Source organism: Kwoniella dejecticola, chromosome 6, assembly GCF_000512565.2.
Source record: "Kwoniella dejecticola CBS 10117 chromosome 6, complete sequence".
Lineage (NCBI taxonomy): Eukaryota > Fungi > Basidiomycota > Tremellomycetes > Tremellales > Cryptococcaceae > Kwoniella > Kwoniella dejecticola.
In genome coordinates, this window is record NC_089306.1 from 15899 (window position 1) to 36336 (window position 20438).

At 50.2% G+C, this 20438-nt stretch overlaps 8 protein-coding genes across 8 annotated transcripts; 5 read left to right on the forward strand and 3 right to left on the reverse strand.

Annotated features, from left to right (window-relative positions):
• Positions 1-267: 267 nt before the first annotated feature.
• Positions 268-2834, forward strand: I303_104895 (uncharacterized protein; the record flags this gene model as incomplete). The annotated part of the gene is made up of 2 exons (XM_018408951.1): positions 268-1673; positions 1763-2834. The coding sequence occupies 2 exons, from the start codon at positions 268-270 to the stop codon at positions 2832-2834; spliced, it is 2478 nt and encodes an 825-aa protein (XP_018262642.1).
• Positions 2835-3267: 433 nt separating this feature from the next.
• Positions 3268-4676, forward strand: I303_104896 (uncharacterized protein; the record flags this gene model as incomplete). The annotated part of the gene is made up of 4 exons (XM_018408950.1): positions 3268-3454; positions 3608-3710; positions 3839-4171; positions 4310-4676. The coding sequence occupies 4 exons, from the start codon at positions 3268-3270 to the stop codon at positions 4674-4676; spliced, it is 990 nt and encodes a 329-aa protein (XP_018262641.1).
• A 1784-nt stretch (positions 4677-6460) lies between these two features.
• I303_104897 (uncharacterized protein) lies at positions 6461-9015 on the reverse strand (the record flags this gene model as incomplete). Its single annotated transcript, XM_018408949.1, has 3 exons — positions 6461-8165; positions 8228-8306; positions 8373-9015. The coding sequence occupies 3 exons, from the start codon at positions 9013-9015 to the stop codon at positions 6461-6463; spliced, it is 2427 nt and encodes an 808-aa protein (XP_018262640.1).
• A 1174-nt stretch (positions 9016-10189) lies between these two features.
• Positions 10190-11283, reverse strand: I303_104898 (uncharacterized protein; the record flags this gene model as incomplete). The annotated part of the gene is made up of 5 exons (XM_018408948.1): positions 10190-10203; positions 10282-10367; positions 10430-10827; positions 10894-11040; positions 11125-11283. 5 exons carry the CDS (start codon positions 11281-11283, stop codon positions 10190-10192), a joined length of 804 nt encoding a protein of 267 aa, XP_018262639.1.
• Positions 11284-12794: 1511 nt separating this feature from the next.
• Positions 12795-13614, forward strand: I303_104899 (uncharacterized protein; the record flags this gene model as incomplete). Its single annotated transcript, XM_018408947.1, has 3 exons — positions 12795-12888; positions 12951-13199; positions 13262-13614. The coding sequence occupies 3 exons, from the start codon at positions 12795-12797 to the stop codon at positions 13612-13614; spliced, it is 696 nt and encodes a 231-aa protein (XP_018262638.1).
• A 583-nt stretch (positions 13615-14197) lies between these two features.
• Positions 14198-14754, forward strand: I303_104900 (uncharacterized protein; the record flags this gene model as incomplete). Its single annotated transcript, XM_018408946.1, has 2 exons — positions 14198-14626; positions 14704-14754. The coding sequence occupies 2 exons, from the start codon at positions 14198-14200 to the stop codon at positions 14752-14754; spliced, it is 480 nt and encodes a 159-aa protein (XP_018262637.1).
• A 196-nt stretch (positions 14755-14950) lies between these two features.
• I303_104901 (uncharacterized protein) lies at positions 14951-17862 on the reverse strand (the record flags this gene model as incomplete). The annotated part of the gene is made up of 8 exons (XM_018408945.1): positions 14951-15067; positions 15150-15224; positions 15316-15496; positions 15573-16026; positions 16088-16514; positions 16574-17272; positions 17335-17628; positions 17713-17862. 8 exons carry the CDS (start codon positions 17860-17862, stop codon positions 14951-14953), a joined length of 2397 nt encoding a protein of 798 aa, XP_018262636.1.
• Positions 17863-18479: 617 nt separating this feature from the next.
• I303_104902 (uncharacterized protein) lies at positions 18480-20109 on the forward strand (the record flags this gene model as incomplete). The annotated part of the gene is made up of 6 exons (XM_018408944.1): positions 18480-18722; positions 18894-19060; positions 19132-19249; positions 19349-19545; positions 19662-19805; positions 19941-20109. 6 exons carry the CDS (start codon positions 18480-18482, stop codon positions 20107-20109), a joined length of 1038 nt encoding a protein of 345 aa, XP_018262635.1.
• Between the last annotated feature and the right edge of the window lie 329 nt (positions 20110-20438).

The window sequence follows — 20438 nt, forward strand, 5'->3', positions numbered from 1 at the left end:
TTGAGAGTGCGATGGCGAATCAAGTGATGTACGAAGAAGGAGTATGAATTTGAATTGGAATTGGGTTATAAGGATATAAGGATGAGAGAGACAACAACAACAGCACCACGACATCGGAACCAATTCCCGGTTGTAGCTGCGTTTACGTAATGAGTCATTCTCAAAGGAAAAGTTGAATTAGAAGATCTTCAGCTATGCCTGTTCATCTACATTATTACTTCAGCATGCTAGTCCTCCTTCAGCTTCGACTCTCGCCCGTCCTACACCATGTCACTCTCCCGCGCAGGACCCTCTTTCCGACCGATATGCCGCCGATGCCTCCTTCGCCAAGCGATCCCCACCTTATCCCGACAAATCTCCTCCACCCTTTCAGTACCCCGCTCGATGTCTCCTCGGCAACAACCCTTTGGCGTCCCTTCTACAGCCCTGCTCAACCCCACGATACCTCGAGCCGAAGCTACTCCTCGCATACCACTCCAACTATCCGTCAATGACTTTGACGAGAAACCCTCAGCTAAACCGAAACAAGTTCTGAGGATATTACTCCAGCGTATACCCGAATACATGACTTCGCCTAGGGCAAGAGCGAAACTCCAGGTCTACGGTATACAGCCAGATGTGGTAACCACACTAGGCCGAGAATGGTTACAGAAGATCGAGTTTGATCTAGGAAGCAGTGACAACTTGACAGACGAAGACGCTTCCAAGGTCCTTCGGTCGAACGGATGGAACGATGAAGACCTGATCATCTCCATGGCCCAAGGTAAATTCATGGCCACGATCGAATCCATGTCGTTACGAAACTTCCTCTCTTATGCACTCACCACCGACCACCTCCCGCCGTCATTGAAAACACACATCCAATCGATTTTAAGCGTCACCGACTTGAGCCGTTTGGCTTACTCTACCGATTTCCTGAATGCCCGATCGATGAAGAGGAAGTTCCACTTGCACATCGGGCCCACCAACTCGGGTAAAACGTACAACGCCCTGAAGGCGCTCTCAAGAGCCAAGTCAGGCGCCTATGCTGGACCGCTTAGACTACTAGCCCATGAAGTGTGGGAGCGGATGAACTTGGGTACGGTCGGCGAGCTCAATGGACAAGGGAGAGCGTGTAATTTGCTCACGGGCGAAGAAAGGAGGGTGGTAGATCCAGAAAGTGGCCTGCTGAGTTGCACCGTCGAGATGTTACCCCTGAACGGAGTCGTGGGGGGTCAGCCATTCGACGTGGTTGTCATCGATGAGATCCAGATGCTGGGCGACGAACAACGGGGAGGATCATGGACCAAGTCGATCTTAGGTCTCAACGCCAAGGAGATCCATCTTTGTGGAGACGAAACTACGGTCAAACTCCTTCACAACCTGCTAGAACCCCTAGGCGACGAGATCATAGTCAACAAATACAATCGATTGACTCCCCTCGAAGTGGCGCCTGAGAGTTTAGAGAACGATTGGGAGAAGATACAGCCTGGAGATTGTATTGTCACCTTCAGCCGGACGAACATCTTTGCCGTGAAGAAGCTTGTCGAGTCCACAGCGGGCAAGAAATGCGCAGTGGTGTATGGTGCGCTACCACCGGAGACTAGAGCCGAGCAGGCGCGGGATTTCAACGATGAGAATGGGCTTAGTGAAGTGCTTGTGGCTAGTGATGCGGTGGGGATGGGTCTCAACCTGTGAGCACATTCTACCTGGACGCTATTTCCCGCATCTCCTACACAAACTTAGTCTTCAGGGTTTGCTAATGCCTCATCAACTGTCGTAGCAAGATCAAACGGATGATTTTCGAGTCGCTCTCCAAATTCAACGGCAAGACCGAAGTACCCCTCGCTCTGACCCAGATCAAACAGATCGCAGGTCGGGCAGGTCGATACAAGACCTCCAGCGATTCCACCAACATCGCTTCTCCTTCTGCTGCCGCCGACACCGACGAAGCCCCCGCCACGGGTGGTCTAGTCACTACCTTGCACAAAGCGGATCTGCCCATCTTGCGAGAACTGATGAAACGAGATCTCCCTTCTATCCCACGAGCCAACCTGGAGATACCCTACAACAACCTGTCCGACCTTTCTGAGCTCTTACCCGCCATCACGTCCTTCGGATCCCTCTTGGAACACTTCGCAAGCTTAGCCAAAACCCCCTCGTACACCGTCTTATCAGCACACGAACATAAACTGCCCCTTGCCGATCTGATCGAGCCATACCGAGATAGTCTGAGCTTACACGAGATCGACCTGTTCTGCTTTGCCCCCGTCAATATCCGGGACGAGCGGGCCAAGGCGATCTTCGGCAACTTGATAGATGATTTTGCGAATAAAGGACGGGTGGACCTGGAAGAGATTTTCGGACCCTCAAGATTGATTAATCAACTTGAATTAGTCGAAGAGACACTGAGGACATTACCCCCTTTACCGCCTGTCCTTGGGATCGGCAGAAAGCTTCTCACACCGCCAATCATCATCAGCTCGATACCGATGTTGGAGACGCTACATAAATCTTTGGTACTCTACATATGGCTTTCTTTTAGATTGGAAGTGTCCTTCCCCGATAGAGTTAAGGCTGTAGAGCTGAAAGAAAGGACCGAGCTGGTATTGGATAGTTGCCTAGAAAGGTTGCCCGGTCTGAGACAACGTAAACATGCGAAAGGCGAAAGGGGTAAAGATGTGGATAGGCTAGTAAGGAATTGGAGGAGAGAGAATGTGATGCCGAATGGAACGAGGAAGGTGGAAGGTGTACCTCGGAAAGGATTGACTTGGTTAGAGAAGGATGTAGCGAGACGAGCAAAGGAGAGGAAGATGTTCAGGAATGTCAGGGTGATAGGGGAGGAGGGTAAGTAGGCGATGTCTAGCGTTTCACTATTCGCATGAGTACAATCGATTTATACATGGCCACAATATATACTCTGCATGCACTATACCCACATCTCTGCTCTTACTCCTTAGCTACCCAGATGTTGTTTATGCTGTTGTCGATGTTTTGATTTTTGGGGTTTGGCTTTGGAGTGTAAATTGCTACAATGGGTAATTTTGTATTGACTTTGATGGAATCTCATCGACGCGACATTACTCGTCCAAAAAGATAAAATGTCAACAACCATTCCTGTCTTACCATCCTCCTTGTCTCCTTCTCATCCATCGTCGTCACAGTGACATCTCCTACAGTCTATCCGTAGTATCGTGACTCAGCGAGCAAGTGATCAAGCTCCGCCCTTGGCAAGGATAACGAACCATCGATAGTCTCCTCGAACACCCAGCAACCCACCCGCCCGACATGTCCAAATCCCCCTTCGGCTCACTCACCATCCCCTCCTGGCTCCCAGGCCAAGACCTGCTGAACCCGCAGTACAAGTACGCCTCGGCCGGTCCAGCCTTGTTCGAACTGGACAAACTCAGTCTGTGGGCTTTCGTAGCTATGACTGCGTTCAATCCGATCTTTTGGAACTCTGTCGCTAGGAATGGTGCGTGTCAATTTCGTTTTCTCTCTTCTGCCTTATCCCTCACATTCCGACTCGACATAATCGCAACCGGGTCTTCCCCTCTGGACCACCTTATTGAAGCAGCCTAATCAGTGGATAGAAGATCTGCTGACGCTGTCTTACTTGCGTCCGTAGAATACCGAAACAAGACCATCACCAAGATCGTCGGATCTCCCCTTGTCGGCACGTACATCTTGGCGCTCACTATCTTCTCCATAAGTTTCTTCCGGGACCATCTGTGAGTTGTGTACTTGTAATTCTCACTATGGGAATTGTTCATTCGTCTCACTTCACACTCCGCTCGCTTCAGGGCTGTTCATTGGTGGTTTGCTGTGCTAAGCACAATGTCTGTTCGGGATCACTTAGCTTCCTCAACGCACTGAAGAACCAACCATCGCTTATCGAGCTCGGCACCCCTCTCGTCAAGCTCATAGCCATCATCCTCTTCGTCTCTGGCCAGACCTTCGTGCTCTCCTCCATGTGGGCATTGGGCGTCACGGGAACATACTTGGGCGACTACTTCGGTATCCTCATGTCGCACCGAGTTACTTCGTTCCCCTTCAACGTCCTCTCCGACCCCATGTACGTCGGGTCGTTCTTGACCCACCTGGGTACTGCCTTGTGGTACCAATCTCCCGTCGGTATCGTGCTGGCTGGATGGGTGTACTTGGTCTATTCAATTGCGCTAAGATACGAGGGGTGAGTGTGATACATCTTTTACTACTTGTTTCATCCTTACGATGCATCTGCATCCACACCTTATAAGCGCTACGCTGCTTTGAATCATATACGCTGAAATGCTGATATCTGACATACGATTCGCCGAATGCAATATAGCCCCTTCACAGACAAGATCTACTCCGCCAAAGCCCAACAATCCAAACAATCTCCCTCCTCCAAGAAATCCCAAACCACCGCAAACGCCAAGGACAGCGAAACCTACGCCTCGGCCACTTCCACTTCTACTCCCGCCACTCCCTCCAGACGATCAGGTAGGATCGCTACTCGAAAATCCCTTGCCGGCGCCTCCGACCTCGACTCGTCCGACGCCGAGTCCAAATCCATCACTGCCACTGGCCGAAAATCCAGGTCGTCCGCTCTGAACCAGGAACTACACAACGCCGCGGGCAGCGATGCCAAGGCGACTCCGGCTAGGTCTACGAGGAGTCGAAGTAAGCCTCGAGTCGTGGATGATTCCGACTAGGCGCGGACGAGGGCGAGGGCGAGGGCGAGGGCGAGGGCGAGGGCGAGGGCGAGGGGCGGAAGTGGCTAGGGAAGGGTATGATGCTGCCCTTGGGAAAGGACTGAGGGATCGAGGTGTGGATGGCTGAGAAGGAGTAGTACAAGGTGTATACGCGGGGACGAGTGAAGAGATACGACATCAAGGATGAGCGGAAGCGGATGTGCCAGAGAAACGATGTAGGGGACTGGTTGTCGGTGTCAGCAATGCGAAGCAGTGTTATTAGTAAGAAGGTGAACAAGTCGGTTAGCAGGCGGGTGGGGAGTTTGGCAGAGAAGGTGATCAGAATGAATGAATGATTGTGGAGAAGAGGATCTATGAGGATGAGCTTAATTTGAGAGGAGAGACTTAAAAGCTTCGAATTCGGAATAGGGGATTTTCTATTTCTACTTTTGACAAACAGTATACCCAGAGTGTCTCAACGATACCTCACTATCAGTTATAATCATATACCCGAAGCCAGATCGGTTGGTTCGATGGACGAGAGATGTATGCGCATTCATCTGCGCGGGATGTTACCACGCCGATTGACTCAATCCAGGTGGCGCTCATGCAAGACTGTGCTGCTATCATCATTATCGACGTTCTGCTTTCCTTTCTTCCCACTGCAGCTGCCGGTATGACACAGCGCGTAACACCTTATCAAGCTACCGTACCATCCCTTGTGAACCCTTCGTCATGCGAATCATGCGAGTTATGCGAAGCAGCGTTTGTGCTCGCACCACTATACCCCTCTATAGCCACTGTGTACTCTAGCGCCTTTCCCAAATTCGACATCTGGACATTCCGAGCACTGGTATTTCCGGCATTTTGAGCCACATACAGTATTTGATTGCCCAGTAACTTGTTTGACGCGACCCTACAAGTCACCAGCGACCTTCTCTAGCTCTACTGAATGACCCCCAGGCAGATAACAGCAAGGCAATAGCATCATACAGCACAGAACAGCAGAGCAGCTTGCATCGCTTTACAGTAAAATGGATAACAAAATACCGTGGTATCAAGACCCAACTATCGTTTCTATCCAGGCAGACGACTACGAATCCACAACCACCTTACTCAAAGATACATGCTTTGTTCACACCTATCAACAGGCAGACTACAATCTACGCACTCGTGAAATCTTCTACGAGGATTGCGAGGATGAAATCACTTTACCTAGAGGGACATTCTGGTACACCCGTGCAGGCATTACAGCTATACACCTTCCGCCTGGTCCATCGATTCGTGAATTGCAAGGATACGAAAGGAGGTCAGAGCGTCTATTGACGTTTGAGTCATTGACATCCATACATCAGCGAGAAGATCAGTGAGGTAGAACTGACCCGTGTAGACTAGGCTGATTATTGAGCTAGCCCATATAGCAGTAGCCCACTGTGACTAGTAGACATACTGTAGTGTAGCGGATTATAGAAAAGTGGTTTTTAGCTTTCATCGCCTATTCGCATGGACATACTGTAGCCCGTCTCAGTCAATTGCTGTTTGCTAGTCCTGTCATTTGAGTATATATGCATGTCGCATTTGACTAAATAAGCGTCCATTGTATCATAATATGGAGAGGTATAAGCATGGAACTGTGGATACGTAGGTATAAGCACTATACAAGTCACCTAAATCGAGTCTCAGAAGTCAAGTATGGGATTTGGCGGCGCCATTGATTGCTCGTTGGAATCGATCTCTCCTACTTCTTAGTCTCGTTCTGATTCTCACTTCCGCCAGCCCTTCCAGTCTCACCGATCGTTGATCCGCTACCTCCTCAACCCCTTCCCGGTACTTGCCCCGCCCTCACTCCTCCTTTTCTTAGCTCTAGCCTCGAGAATAGTCATCTCAGGCGTCTCAGCTCCGATCATCCCTCTCAAGCCAGGGGTGGTAGGTACGAAGTGGGTCGGAACAAGGCCCAATGACGTCGCCGCGTCTGCGTTGTTGGGCGAGCTGAATTGGAGCCATTCCTGCGTCACGGATTGTGGGAGATTGGTGGCGTTGGAAGAAGGTTTGATGGGAGTCGCGAATGATCCAGCATAGTTAGGCTTGATATTTGTCGACAGAGGTCGAAGGGCTGACCTTGTTACTGATGCAGGAGCGATTGCAGCCGGAGCAGGAGAAGTGGGAGCTTGCTTACGTTTCTTGATTGCTAGACACGAGGTGGAAAGTGGACTGGGACTGGGTAATGAGATTGTATGTCTCTTCCCTCTCTTGTTGGATGTCGAGGTTGGTGTCGGCTTGTTGGACCCGTTGGCTGAAGCTGGTCGAGCAGGAGTAGTTGCAAGTACGAAGGGATCTTCGAGATTTGGTCGAGCATCAAACGATAAGGATCTGGTCACCTCTGGTCGTGGGTCTCGGAAGGGCTGGATGAATGATGAGGACCTTTGAGGACGAGGTCGGGTGGGTGATTCGATTGAAGGTGCAGAAAGAAGCTGACTCGACCAAACCTTCCCTTGTTGAGGCGCTGCATCCGCTTCTCTCACTTGATCGATGACTCGCGTCACTAAGTTGAGACTTGCTTGAGCCCTGGCAAGCTGAATGTCGTTGCGCCCGTTCTCGTCGGGACCTCTGAGGGGAGTACTGTGCAGGCTGAGAAGACTTTCCGCGGCAACAGCCTCTCCTTCAGTCTCGACGCTACCTTCTTTGGCTTCCTGAGTCATCGTTTGATCTTCCTCCTGAGCGGGCCAGCTAGATAACTGCAATCCCTGCCATTGCTGGGTGATGTCCAGAGCCGGTTCCAGCTGTTGTTGCTGCGAATGAGTGCTTGACCAAGAATCGGATGGGACCCATTGCTGATCGGGCAAGGCATGAAGCTCTTCAGGCGATGACGGAAGGGAGTCATCTTCCATCGGTACCATTGTAACTGGATAAGCATGATGAGCGTATTGAGGGTAATCCGGCTGGAATGAGAAATGATATTGCCCGTCAATCACAGTCATCTGTGCGGGCTGTAGGGGTTGCCAAGGGTACAGCTGTGGCGGCTGCTCTGCAACGTTTCTGGCTGAGGATGTTGGCGTCGAAGTGCCGATCGGCTGATCATAGTATCGAGCAGGTGACCCATTGTTTGGAATCGTATTGAAAGGAGTATGGGATCGGGCGATGTCAACAGGTTGCGACGATGTCTTGTGGGCTGTAGTCCCTTTCTTCTTGTTTTTGCCCTTTTTAATGACTACTTTCCCTTCCCTCATGTCGACCGATATATCCGGCTCCTCCTCATTGTGAGCTAGATCCGCAGATGATTTTGCAGCGCTCTTCAGGTCTTTGATCGCTTCGATGCCCTTTAGGATGCTTTCAGGTATGATCAGATTGCCCTGGGTGCCGTCGAGATATCGTCTGTTCTTCTGGTTTGTCGCTTCTACCTCCCCTTTGAACATCGGCGCTACCAGATTCATGCCGCAGGGGGTGATGATACCGGATGGACCGAATCGCTCGAGGAACGCTTCATGACTCTTCTCTAGTCTCTGGATTTGACTACGCATCAATAACAGAATAAGCTATATGCTACGCCGAAAGCGACACGGGACATAGCTTACCGGTACTTATTGATCCACTCCCTCTTCGACTTCAAGTTCCTCTCCTTCGCATCTTCCTGCGATTTCGGTCGATCAGGTTCTGCGATATGCTAATTAGCGTATGGTCATGACCATCTTCAGGTCCTGGTTGTGAAAGCTGACTCACCGTAATCCCATCTGCTCCGCCTCTTCTGCACACTAAGCGGCACACCATGCTTATCCTGTAAATGCCTTCTCGCCACACTCCTAGCATTCTTCCCATCGTAGGTCTTGGAGCATACTCGGCAGGTATACATCTCGAATTGACTCGTGTGACCCTGGAGTGCGCTATTCTCCTTCTCTGGAGGATGCAGTATCAACAAGTCGTTTACATCTAGTATACATCCTGGAGGAGCTGGCAGGAGACCGTTCTTGCTGAGTCCTTTGAGCTGGATGGCGGGCTGATATGGATCCGGCAGGAACACAGCTGTACTTCCTGCTTCGCTGCCTATGTTGTGAGCTGGATTGAGGATCGATGTCGATCTAGAGCGAGGGCGGTTTGTTCTGGATTTGCCTTTGTTGCCCCTCACATTACCGGAAGTTGAAGCGGCTGTTCGTAGAGAAGGATCAAGCGGTATGGGAGCTCTGGTTTTCCTCTGAGGTCGGTTGGCAGCAGTCACCTTCGGTTCTAACTCCTCTTCACCTTCTTCTATCGGTCCCATTGATATATTAGCAGTGCTGTTGCTGTCGTGATCGAGTAGAGGAGGTCTGGTATCGTAGTATGTATCCCATGGTCCAGCATCGTGTGGTAGTCCCGGATGATAGGTCATCGTTGGCTGGCAGGGTTGCGAGTCTGCATACCAGGTGGGTGGTTGAGCCATCTGTAGTGAGCGATGGGTGCTAAGTTGGAATGTGCGGCCAAATTGACGTCTCTGAGGGGTTGAGGAAAAGGTGAGACTTCTGGCCAATTACAGGCAGAGTGAGAGTCGGCTGGATGAGTGTAAGAGGGCTCTTGCTCAAGGAAAGAGGGTCGAGGTGTAGCTGGACCCAAGCGAAATAGGTAGTTATATCGATAGTTCGAATTGGATCGATAATTCAGTCACTGTTCGCTGCTGTAGTATAGCTCGAGCAGGTGTCTATATCTCAGTTAGGTCAGACATCAACAAGGAAGAAGAAGTATCGATGCTATCAGAAGGAAGATGAGAATGAATGATAAGTTAGAATGTTTGGGTTGTTTAGATGTTTACGTCGAAAAATGGATGAAACTGATGCTACGGTGAAAGGAGGGTGTGTGTGTGTGTTTTGTGTGATGTGTGCATTCGATCCGCACAGACCCATCAGCATCAACACCAAACACAAACACAGTCAACCTGAATCAGCTCATCGCATTTCATTACTACTCGTTGCTTTTCTTTATCCCAGCATTCACTTTGTTTGTCAGTACACAACTATACACGAGTATACTACACACACACTCACACCCGACACTGCTTATCGCATATGAAACTATTTTTGAGACTTCTGTCAATCGACGAGTTGTTGATCATTCAACTTGATCAGTATTCCATTCCCTGAGGTGAGAAGATCAGTGCGTGTCCCCTTGTTTACCTGCCACTTCCAATTTAGTATGACATTTTAATGATGCAGTGCGTTTGACCCCCCTTTCCGAGTCATCCCACAGATCCAAGCCTGCGACCATTGCGCTGAACAGGGGACATGTAATTAGTGGTTCCTCCTGATCTCCATGTCTGGACGATGATGTTGGAATGTTCGATGCATCAGGGATTGTCGCGCGATCGGGAAAGCGATGACATGAGTCGAGCTTCGCATCAGGGAAGAAAGTGCTAAATACCCAAAATAACGGACGGTTGTCTAGTCGTCTAGTCGATGTTACTGCATCCGCGACTTATACGCATCGACCGTCCAGAAGCGTGTAGTCCTTGTGACAAGCGGTGATTTGGCATTGACCGGCTGCGCAGGTGGTACCCCCTAAAGCGGCTCCAGCTAGGATTGAGCAGCTGTGTTGTTGTCGATGAAATGTCAGCGGATATGCAACATTCTCATGCCGTTCAGATCCTTGTCCGATATCGACTCACTCTGTCCCAGCGATACCGGTCGAATTCCCGAAAGTACCGTATAAGCACCCACCACACGATTCAAGTTCGCTTCGAGTATCAATGCACTATCACAGCGAGAGTGAATATACGTTTTGTACAGATCATGAGGATGAAGTTATAGACCCACCTCGAACGATTCCTCGATCCGGGGAGATTACAAGCCTCCAACCCCTCCGGACAGAACACATTCGTATTAAGGTTCAAAGCCAGCTGATCTCTCCTAGCTTGTCTTCTACGTCTTCTATCCACTAACGAAGGGGACGCTTCCGCCGTATGTAGATACGAGAAGAACGCATCCGTCGAACCGCAATTGGCGATCTCCGAAGTACCTCCCGCAGAACGGATATTTGTCGAGCAATAACATTCGAAATACGTTGATCCTGCACTAGGCATCCCCACCATCGCCCCGCTGTACGTCTTGCATGTGTTCCAACAATCGGCTATCGTGTCTTCGGCAGAATTGACGTCGTTGTCCGGTGCGTTCCAGCAATCGTTGAATGCGTAATCTGTGTTCAGGGCGTAGCTCTGGTGTTAGGTAGATAGAATCAGCTGAGAAGATTATTGACTGGCCCCGCAAGACTGAAGACTCACCCTAGCCATGTAGTATTCGCATGATTCGCCTGAGCTCGAGGACGACTGGATTTGCGAAGGTGTAGGCCCGACGTTCTTGCATGAACAATAGGTACTTGCGGGGGAGGCAAAATAGGCGTATGCATATCCTGCTTCTGCACATGCGGCCTGCGACGGCGAAGAACGATGTCAGCTGCCTTCGACGGAAAGATGATAGGCAAGGGAGAAAAAGAAACACAATGCATTACGCACATTGCAGTCCGCAGCGGTGGAAGCTGAGGGAGAAGCTAGCGCTCCATTAGTCGAGGTGCCTATGCCCATACAGCCGAGGAAGGTCTCCGAGTAATCGATCGCTGCGGCATGAAGCGAGAGGAACGATAATAAGGAGATGATGATGGTGGGCTTCAACATCTTGACTGGGTGTTCAGCGCAGTATCAAGGATGGGAGGAGATGGTCAGATTGGATCGGATTGGGCTAGATCGGACTGCTCGTTCAGCTTATGTATGTCTGCTTTGTTTTTCGATTTGTGAAACGAACACTCAAGACAGTGCATTCCTCCTGAGCCAGGTATTTATACCCTCCATCCCCCATCTTCCACCAGACTCTCTCCGAAAGTTTGTCGATGATCAGCTCAACGAAGAGAATAAACAACCCATATCGTCGTCGTCCGACAGAATATCAGACGCTACTACCATCCGTTCATTTGGCAGACGAGTGTAAGGGAGGTCTCAGGAGTCAAGGCTGATTCCAGCGAATCCAGTGAATCCAGTAATTTAGGGAGTACGAGATATACTCCATCATATAAGCTTGTTTATCTTTTGTCTTTTGTGTTTGGTAGCTTAATCGCTTCCCCTTTGCTGTTGTTCGGCTCCAGGAAGCAGACGATCAGATCAGGGCGGTCTTGGGCTCGGAGCGACAGAGGTCTCAGAGGGCCAGAAGGGATCGGCAGTGACTTGGGACTACTTATGGCGAGGGAGGAATACTATCCGGTATTCGGGATGTTTATGCATGTGAAAAGTAAGTAGAGCCAAGTGTGGGTACCGCCGGATGGTACGGAGTGTTGATACATTGGTACGTCTAAAGAAAGTGAACCAATAAACAACATGAAGATCAATTATCGACCCTGTAAGAATGCCAAGCGGATTCCAACTGATGATCACAATAGTTAGGTTGGGGAAAATACAGTATCTCAACCCGCTCAGCCGGTCGCTGGTGAGATTGGGCAGTGGCGGTGGCGGCTATTGCATTATAGGTTTCACCTTCCCCTCACGGCTTCCTGAAGCCGATTGGATAGTTCTATCCGGATACACGGCTATGTAGGTCTGCATACTTACTGTAGTCCCATGACTCGTGCGGGTAGTGGACGCCAGAGTCGACGGAGGTGTGATACCGTATTCAACGCCAGGATCAAAGAACTTGTGATTTACTGTATCATTTGCGGGGGTCATCAAGGATGTTTTTGCTTTGTCCTTCGTTTCAGCTTGGTCAACTTCACTAACCTATATTATGCATCATGACTAGTCACACTTGTATCAGCTAAAGGAGTGCGGTATTCGAAATAGTAGATGCTGTGTAAGCTTGAAGTAATGCATAAAGTCGTAGCTGCGAGATTATTAAACGTTCCGGACGGATCATGCTCGTATAGTGGGTGGTGGGTGTGTTCTGCAGAAAACCGCGATTGTTTCGTTGAAGAGGCTTCATGGTTGACAAGGGACTGTTCTGTTGATTATGCGAAGGCCACCTGGCTTGAGAAAGAAGGCTCCTGATCGTATAGGTGAGCATCACTACCGCGTCTGAGGCGTGAGGGCAAGTCGGCATATAAACTTCTATCTTGTGAGCGCAAATCGGTTGAGATCAGTGTGATTCACATCGTCTTTCTTACCTTGACTACCAGACTCATCATTCTCACTCAATCATTGAAATGACCAGCTTGCGCAGAAAGCTCAGAGATAAGTTGGGAAGAGGATCGCGAAGTCAAGATGGGTCTTCAAGCGTGGATTCCTCGTCTCAAGGAGGTGTGTTGCCACTGCCGAGCTCGGAGATCGAAGTACATGGGATTGCTAATGAGGCAGAATAGCTTCCTCAGCTACACATATAGCGTCCACGGAGGATACTGCTTCTCATCATTCTGAGGATGACGTTGTGGACAGCTCCACTGCAGCCTCAACCCAAGATCAAGCAACTACACCTTCTAGCGCCGATACGTGTCCAGGTGAAGAGGTAGACGCTGCGCAGATTCAATCGGAACTGGATGCTGTGCGAGCATCCTCTACCTCCGAGATTCACGGCTCTTCAACCGGGGAGACGCAAACCAATACTTCAGGTGGTAAGTCTAATTCACCGTTGACAGTTATGAGCGAGGTATTATGTCGCTGACCAGTCTATCAGACTTTGACGGCGCATCTTTTCAAAGTGGGACGGTTTCATCCTCAACTAAAACGCGAGATTTCGCTTTGGAAGGAAGCCCAAGCCGAAGCTCAAGCTTAAGACCAAGAGCGCCTCCCACCGCGCAATACTTCCGAGAAGAAAACACAGCTTATGATCGAGCCGCGCAGATCAATGGTAATCTCGTAGATCCTGTTGATCCACACTCGGCCGACGTCGGTTCTTTCGATTACACAGAATATACAGGAAACCAGGCCGGAGATGATTCGAGACAGATCAACGGGAATGTCGAAGGAGCGCATGTAAAAGCTTTGGCGGAGGCGTTCTTTGGGAAAAGGCCGCCTTCGTCTTCATAGGCTCGCGAGCTGGTGAAACATCTCAGTGATGGAGTAGTTGTTTGTTTGCGAATTAGAGCCCAAGCTTACGCTTAGGCTGGGCTCGCTTTCACCTTCTGATCCACTGCAATGCAATGCAAGATGAGTAAACGACATCATCGTCAGCATACATAAAGGAGGTCTTCGTGCAGGTCCTGGCGTACTCATCAGACCCTCCCTGATCCTCGGAGAAGGCAATTGAGCGGCGGACATCCATTTTTTGGCACTGCAATGGGTTGCCGGTTCTTCAAATCCGAGAAGGCGTATTGACCAGTACTCGTACTGCGTTTGCTTACTTCTTGTTCTTCCAAATGCCTGCAGTGGCAATACTGTGTCACTTGGCTATGTACTGTACGAGTCGCGTATAGTATAGAAAGCACAAGCGTTTCGTGCGCCATCAAGCTAGATACCTGTACCTCCACAAAAGGCTAGATTGTATGCCTCACCATCACCTTTCCCTCCCTCATGAAGCACGAAATCTGAATCTGAACGACTTCGAGATTCTATCGCCCTCGAGTACTTTCATCTGGATCACTCCGCAGGAAGGTGTGAAAGACTGTACGAAATGTCCGCTCCTCGCCACACTGAGTCCGAGAATGAAGAAACGACTGCTCAAGCATCGGAAACTCGTACGGCCCAATCAGCTTCGAAAGAGAAGGAGAACACGAACGTCGACGTGAACGTGGATGCCGATACCGACACGGACGGTACGAAGAACGATAAGCAGCCGCTTACTGAATCGAGTATGGACGCATACGCTGAGTGGCTATTTCAAGAAGCCACAGCAGCTGCTTTGGAAGCTCAATGGAGATCTGCCAGCAGTGCTTCTGGGATTACCCGTGCATGCGAGCAAGCGACGAGGACGGAACGAGCTGCACAAGGAGAGGAAAGTCGAAGTGGGTGTGACAGTGGAAATGCGGGTCAGAATAACCGCTGGGAACTGCCGCTTAGAAGTGCTCAATCGACAACAAATACTCGAGGCGTAGAACAAGCGGTGATTAGCCAGGCTTCGAATACGTAGTCTCCGCTATCGCTACTTAACCCACAGATGCTGAGATCATTGATGACCAGAAAGACGCGGAGAAGGAGAAAGACGCGGTACCAACAATAAGTATTGCATGATGATTATACTTATACTATCACTTGTATTTGTACTTGTTATGAATCGCTCAAGATAACAATGTAGATATACTAGTATGTCGAAAAGAAACCGTGGGTGAAATCCATTTATATATATATCTACTTGCAAGATCCTCCTCTTTCACATACTCACTACTCATATCATACAACTCCTCTTGAGATGATCAAATCACTACTTCTACTTCTTGCCTTTCCCATCCGACTTGAGCAGACCTTCGACATTGAGGACCAACAGACTCTTATTTTGCAGACCACATGCCAAATGTTTCCCATCTTCTCTCCATGCCAAGGCGAGCTGCGGAAATTCACGAGCGACTCGATCAGCTTGCGAGCAGACACTTGGGTCAATTAGATGATACGAGCGGACGTCGACTCACCATCATTGGTTGTTCCCTTAAATCCTGCTTCTTCTCGTCTTCCTCCACTGTATGCTTCATCAGAACGTCTCCACTCTACTCGTCACACCATCGTCAGCTCTTCGCATTCCCTGACTGATCAATTGCTGGTGGGTACTTGAGTAAAGTGGAAGAAGATCTAACCCACATCCAGATCCCACAGGAAGAGATGCCCATTCCATCCTCCCGCAGCCAACGCACCTAGCTTCCCGCCGAAAGACGCGGGAGCGAAAGCTAATGAGCCCGTACCGCTTTCTAAGCCTTCTAGATTGTAGACAATTTGTCCTGAGATCGCATCGAACACTATGACCGCCGAATCTTGTCCCCCACTGAGTTGATTCAGGTATTGTGCTATCAGCTTATACGCCCCTCTCATCGCGAGCCCGGAAGAAGAATAGCACTCACGCAGCTACCAACAACCTTCCATTCTGGCCATGATTCCATTCTAACGTATTCATCCTCTTGTTATCACTGATCTTCACCACCTTCAATCGATGCAGACAATGATCAACGCCCGGTACAGGTGTACCCCCGCCGAAATAGTCGTCCTCCGTCGAACCCTCCTTCGCTTTTTGCGGCGACGTAGACCGTGAAGTCCCATTGCGCGTGGCTGCTTCAGGATACGAGGGCAATTTCCAGATCATAATGTATCCGTCGTCCGACGCAGAAGCTAAGAGTCGCGCTGTGGCCGGTTTACCAGGTTGGACGGGGGACCACTTGATCCTAGTCACATCGTCAGTGTGCCCTTTGAACGTGAATCTGGGTCGTCTGTCGTTGGAGCGATGAACAAAGATCGTGTGGTCGTTCCCTGCCGAGGCGAAGACGTCGTCGTCCAGCCAATCGACGTCATTCACTTCCTCTGCGAAGCCGTTCCGTGAGTCACGTCGTTTTGAAAGATCACGCAACGGAAATGGGCTCACTCGTGTGCGAATCAAAGCTCAACTTCATCTCCATGTTGCCCCCGACCCCATACGCCCATTTGGTCACGGTGAAATCGTCTTTAGCCATCAATATAGTCGATCCGGAAGGATTCCACTTCATAGCATTCACCACGCCCCTGCCGTACGTCATGATCCCCTGTATACTACCACTGGGCGTGAACAACCTTCCGACACCGTCATATGACCCAGTAGCTAGCATAGTCCCGTCAGGATGCCAGGACACGGCGGTGACGTTCCTCCTCGACGATTCGATCGACTTGTGGTGAATGACCGTGGGCTTCTTGGTAGTTGTTACGTGTAAGTGCTCCTTCAATGGATCTGCAAATTCCCATAACCGAGCTGTCCCGTCGCTCGAGCCTGTAGCCAGTACATCGATGTTCTTAGGGTTCCACGCGACGCAGGAGACCTACAATGCCGGGTCAGCTAGAACACCTCCCACGGGAACACCGGCCATTGGACACTCACGGCATCACGATGTTCCACAAACTTGCCCACCCTCCGATTCTCTACCCCCGGAGAAGATCTGCGAGGGTCTGGCGTATCTACTCTGGAATCGACATCCGCCCCCGGGTCCACCCAATTCTCCTTCTTCTTGGTCGACCTTATCTTGAGCGGTCTATCATTTGGGTCGCCATTGTCCGAAGCCAATATGTTGTCACCGATCAGGCGTCTCGCTCCGTCTTCGCTCGACCGAGACCGTTTCTTCTCCTCCTTCTTCTCCCGCTTTACTTCCTTCGCTTCCTTAGCCTCCTGTGCCTCCTTTGATTCCTGTGCTTCTTCTGCTTCCATCGCTTCCTGTGCTTCTTTTGCTACCTGTGCTTCCCTCTCGGCCACCCGGCTCTTCGACGGCGAAGCGGATCGATCTCTCGATGCTCGGCGGGAGACTTCTGCCGACGAAGATTGTCGAGTTTTGCGTTTATTGCTGTTCTCTGGCGCGGGGGTACCTTTTGAGGGTCCGGCGACAGGCTCTGGCGGGAGGAGAGGGGGAGGGAAAGCTTCGGGGCGCTCTGGAGGTGGTGCGGGCGGTGGAGTTGGGGGCGTGGCAGCTTGTAACGCCTCAGGTAAGGGTAAAGGGGGATTGAGTTCGGCGGATGGGAAAGCAGGAGGGCAGACATGCGGTATTAACAGGTGGAAAGGGTTAGGGCAGGCTGGTTTGTACGGTTCCTACCCAGCCAACTTATATCAGTGTGCAGTTGCGAGAACATGCCTAGGTGGTCCTAGCTCACCCCGTTCGCGGCTACGTGCCTTTCGACCTCTTCCCATCGAACAGCCTTCCAAAGCTTCCGTATCAGTTCTCCTCTTTCTATTCTGCCCTCGGCCCGACCGAAGTTGGGTTGAACAGGCGATTTGGACGTTCCTTGTGTGGGGATAGCCCCATTTGGACGACTTGATCTGCCGTTGTTCAGGTGAGAAGGGGTAGGGTAGGATGGGTTGAAATGTTGGAACAGCGATGTCGAGGGTAAGTTGGATTCGGACAGCAGCGAGAATGCTGTATGGGTGAAGTTTGATTCGAGGAGGTACTGGGAACGTATATCATTAGCACCAGATCAGTGTTGTGAAGGGTTAGCCAAAATTGTTTGCGCTCCATAGTCCTGATGACTCACCAAGTAAATCAAGATGTTGATTTCCACACTCGACAAATCAACAGCAGTGGTCTCAACCTCACTCCTCATTTCGATATCATCGTCGGCCCCGTTCGTGATGGAGGGATCGAAGTCCCTACTTGATGGTCTCGGTGGTTCGGACGGAAGCATCATAGTTGATTTATGCTATATCGACATGTATATTTGGTATCGACGGAAAGGGAAGGCGATAAGGGTTGTCCTTAAAATGGAGAAGTAGTCGAGTCGCTGCCAGCCCAGGAATTCCTGTAGTCTGCTTCGAGAGGCTGGAATGATATGGGCGGAGCAGCTTGTCGGTCTCTGGCGCGGTGTAGTAGTATGATGAAGTGATGATATATGACCAGAGGAAGAATGATATAGGGTGATAGATAGGTATATGGGTTTGTTGTTCTTGTTCCTCCCCTCGAGCGGAGTCAAGTGATAGATGATATGGGATAAATTACAATAAATTCAATGACAATTATATTCCGCGTTTTGTTTATTTCTCTTGTGCCATGCAGGCAGACGCGTGCCCGTGGCCATCCCCTCCTCTCTCATTTTACCATCATTCTCGTACCTGAACAGTGTATCCATCAATCAGTCTGCCCCATAGCCTCATCGAGCATCCAGCAGAAGTTAAGTAGGAGCAGCTCAAGGCCGAAACCGTTAGAGAGGTGTTCGACTGTTCCTCTGAGCAGACCTCTTCATCCGCACTATCAAGTCGAGCGCACGCGAAGGCACTTACCTCAAGCACTCGACCGAGACCCACGATGCCAGCAATATCATTCCTCCCTTTCCTCTCGTCAATACCACTCGGCACACGACTGATCACACTCACCATCATTCTACTATCGGTGATAGCGCAGGGACTGTCTTATCTGGCTCTGGACAATTCGGCGGATTCTGGATCATGGGGTAGTCAATTACCTTGGTTGGTCATGGTTCCGGGGAAAAGCTTTTGGTACCCTTGGACGTTGCTCACGGCTGGATTGGTTGAATTGAGTTTGTTTGGGGTGAGCTAGAGTCTACGCTATCCAATCAATTCTATCTTAATCCTGTCTGTCATGGCTTGTTCCATACGTCCTCATCGCTCCTCTCTTTCCGCCTCTTTCTTTCTCTTACCATCTCTTTACCAAAACGTGTCCGTGACAAAGCGTAAAAATACTAACCTTAGACCTTGACAGCTCATCCTCTCAGCAATCTCCATACCCCTCGCGTGCAGATACCTCGAACGAGTATGGGGCATACGCGAACTCATCAAGTTCAGCATAATCACCATCGTCGGATCGAATGTCATTGCGTTCGGGTTCAGCTGGCTTATGTGGTTCGTCCTGGGCCAAGAGGAGGCGTTGTGGGTATTCTCAGTTGTTGGGTTTGCTATGACGAAGGTGGAGCTGAATTATTCATCGCGTGATATTGCAGATACGGACTCCCCTACCACGGTTTGTCCGGATTACAAGTCGGCTTCCTCGTAGCGTTCACGCAGTTGATACCTGAACATCAAGTACAGCTACTTGGCAAGTTCAAGGTCAAAGTGAAGGTGAGTCCGTTGTACGGTGCTGGTCATAGTGGTGATGGTTGAGAAGGATACACATATTGCTTAATATGGCTATTTGCTGATATACGTTATGCTTCACAGACCCTCCCAGGAATATACCTCCTCATCTCCAACGTGACCGTCGTACTATTCGGTCCATCGCCCTCGATCCTGATTCAGTTCGGCTTTATCATCGCCTGGGGATATCTGCGGTTCTTCAAGTTATCGGAGAACGGCGATTTCAGGGGTGATCGAAGTGAAACTTTCGCTTTCCAATATTGGTTCCCTCCTATCATCAGGTGCGTGATCAAACCTCAAATTTCTCGGGTCTCGGTCGTCAGCTTCCGAGTTGAATTCGCAATTATAGAGGGAAGAGAAGCTGATAGAGAAACCCCGACCCCGATTGTGACTGCAGACCATACGTCGCCATGCTGGGTAATCAGGTATTCAAGATTGCAGTCAAGCTCAAATTGGTACAAGCATGGGACGAGCCTACAGCTGCGAGCTACGGCTTGTTGCCTGGTCCGGGAGGTGCGAGGGCAGAGGCTGAACGCAGGCGGTGAGTTGGTTCTAGGACTGGCATTGTGTTTCTTCATTATCATTCCTTATGGCACCTTTTATCGTATATATGATGTTATGTGTAAGTGAGAATGAGGATAAAGCTGAGACATGACCACTTGTCGCACGCGTGTAGGGCACTAGCACTCAAGGCTTTGGACGCGAGATTAGCTTCTTCTTCCCCTGCTCCAGGGGCTTCTTCGTCCACTTCCCCTAATACAGCTGTTAACCCTTCTTTGCCTTCGGTGGGTGGGCCTCCTTCGATCCAAGCTACGATCACGAAGGGTGGCGATGCGAAGGTGTAGTCTGGCATCTAATAAGGCGGGATGGGCTCCAGGCAGAAGGGAATGCAGGAAGGGAAAGGGGCTCGTCATGTTATGTCTTAAAAGTATCGATTCCATCTCATGCAACTCACGCATCGAAATAAAGGCAAGGCGAGAGGAAGCTCAAGGTGAATTGCATGACGTGTGTTTGTTCTGTTTTGTATCGTGTTCGATTCCAGCTGTGATATATAGGTTAGATCCACGTGGTGAGTGATAGGGATTTACGCGATTGGTGTGTGTTTGATTCAGGGACGGGATCATGTTGGGTTGGATTGCTTTCGATTGACTGGATTTATTCAGATTCACCATAC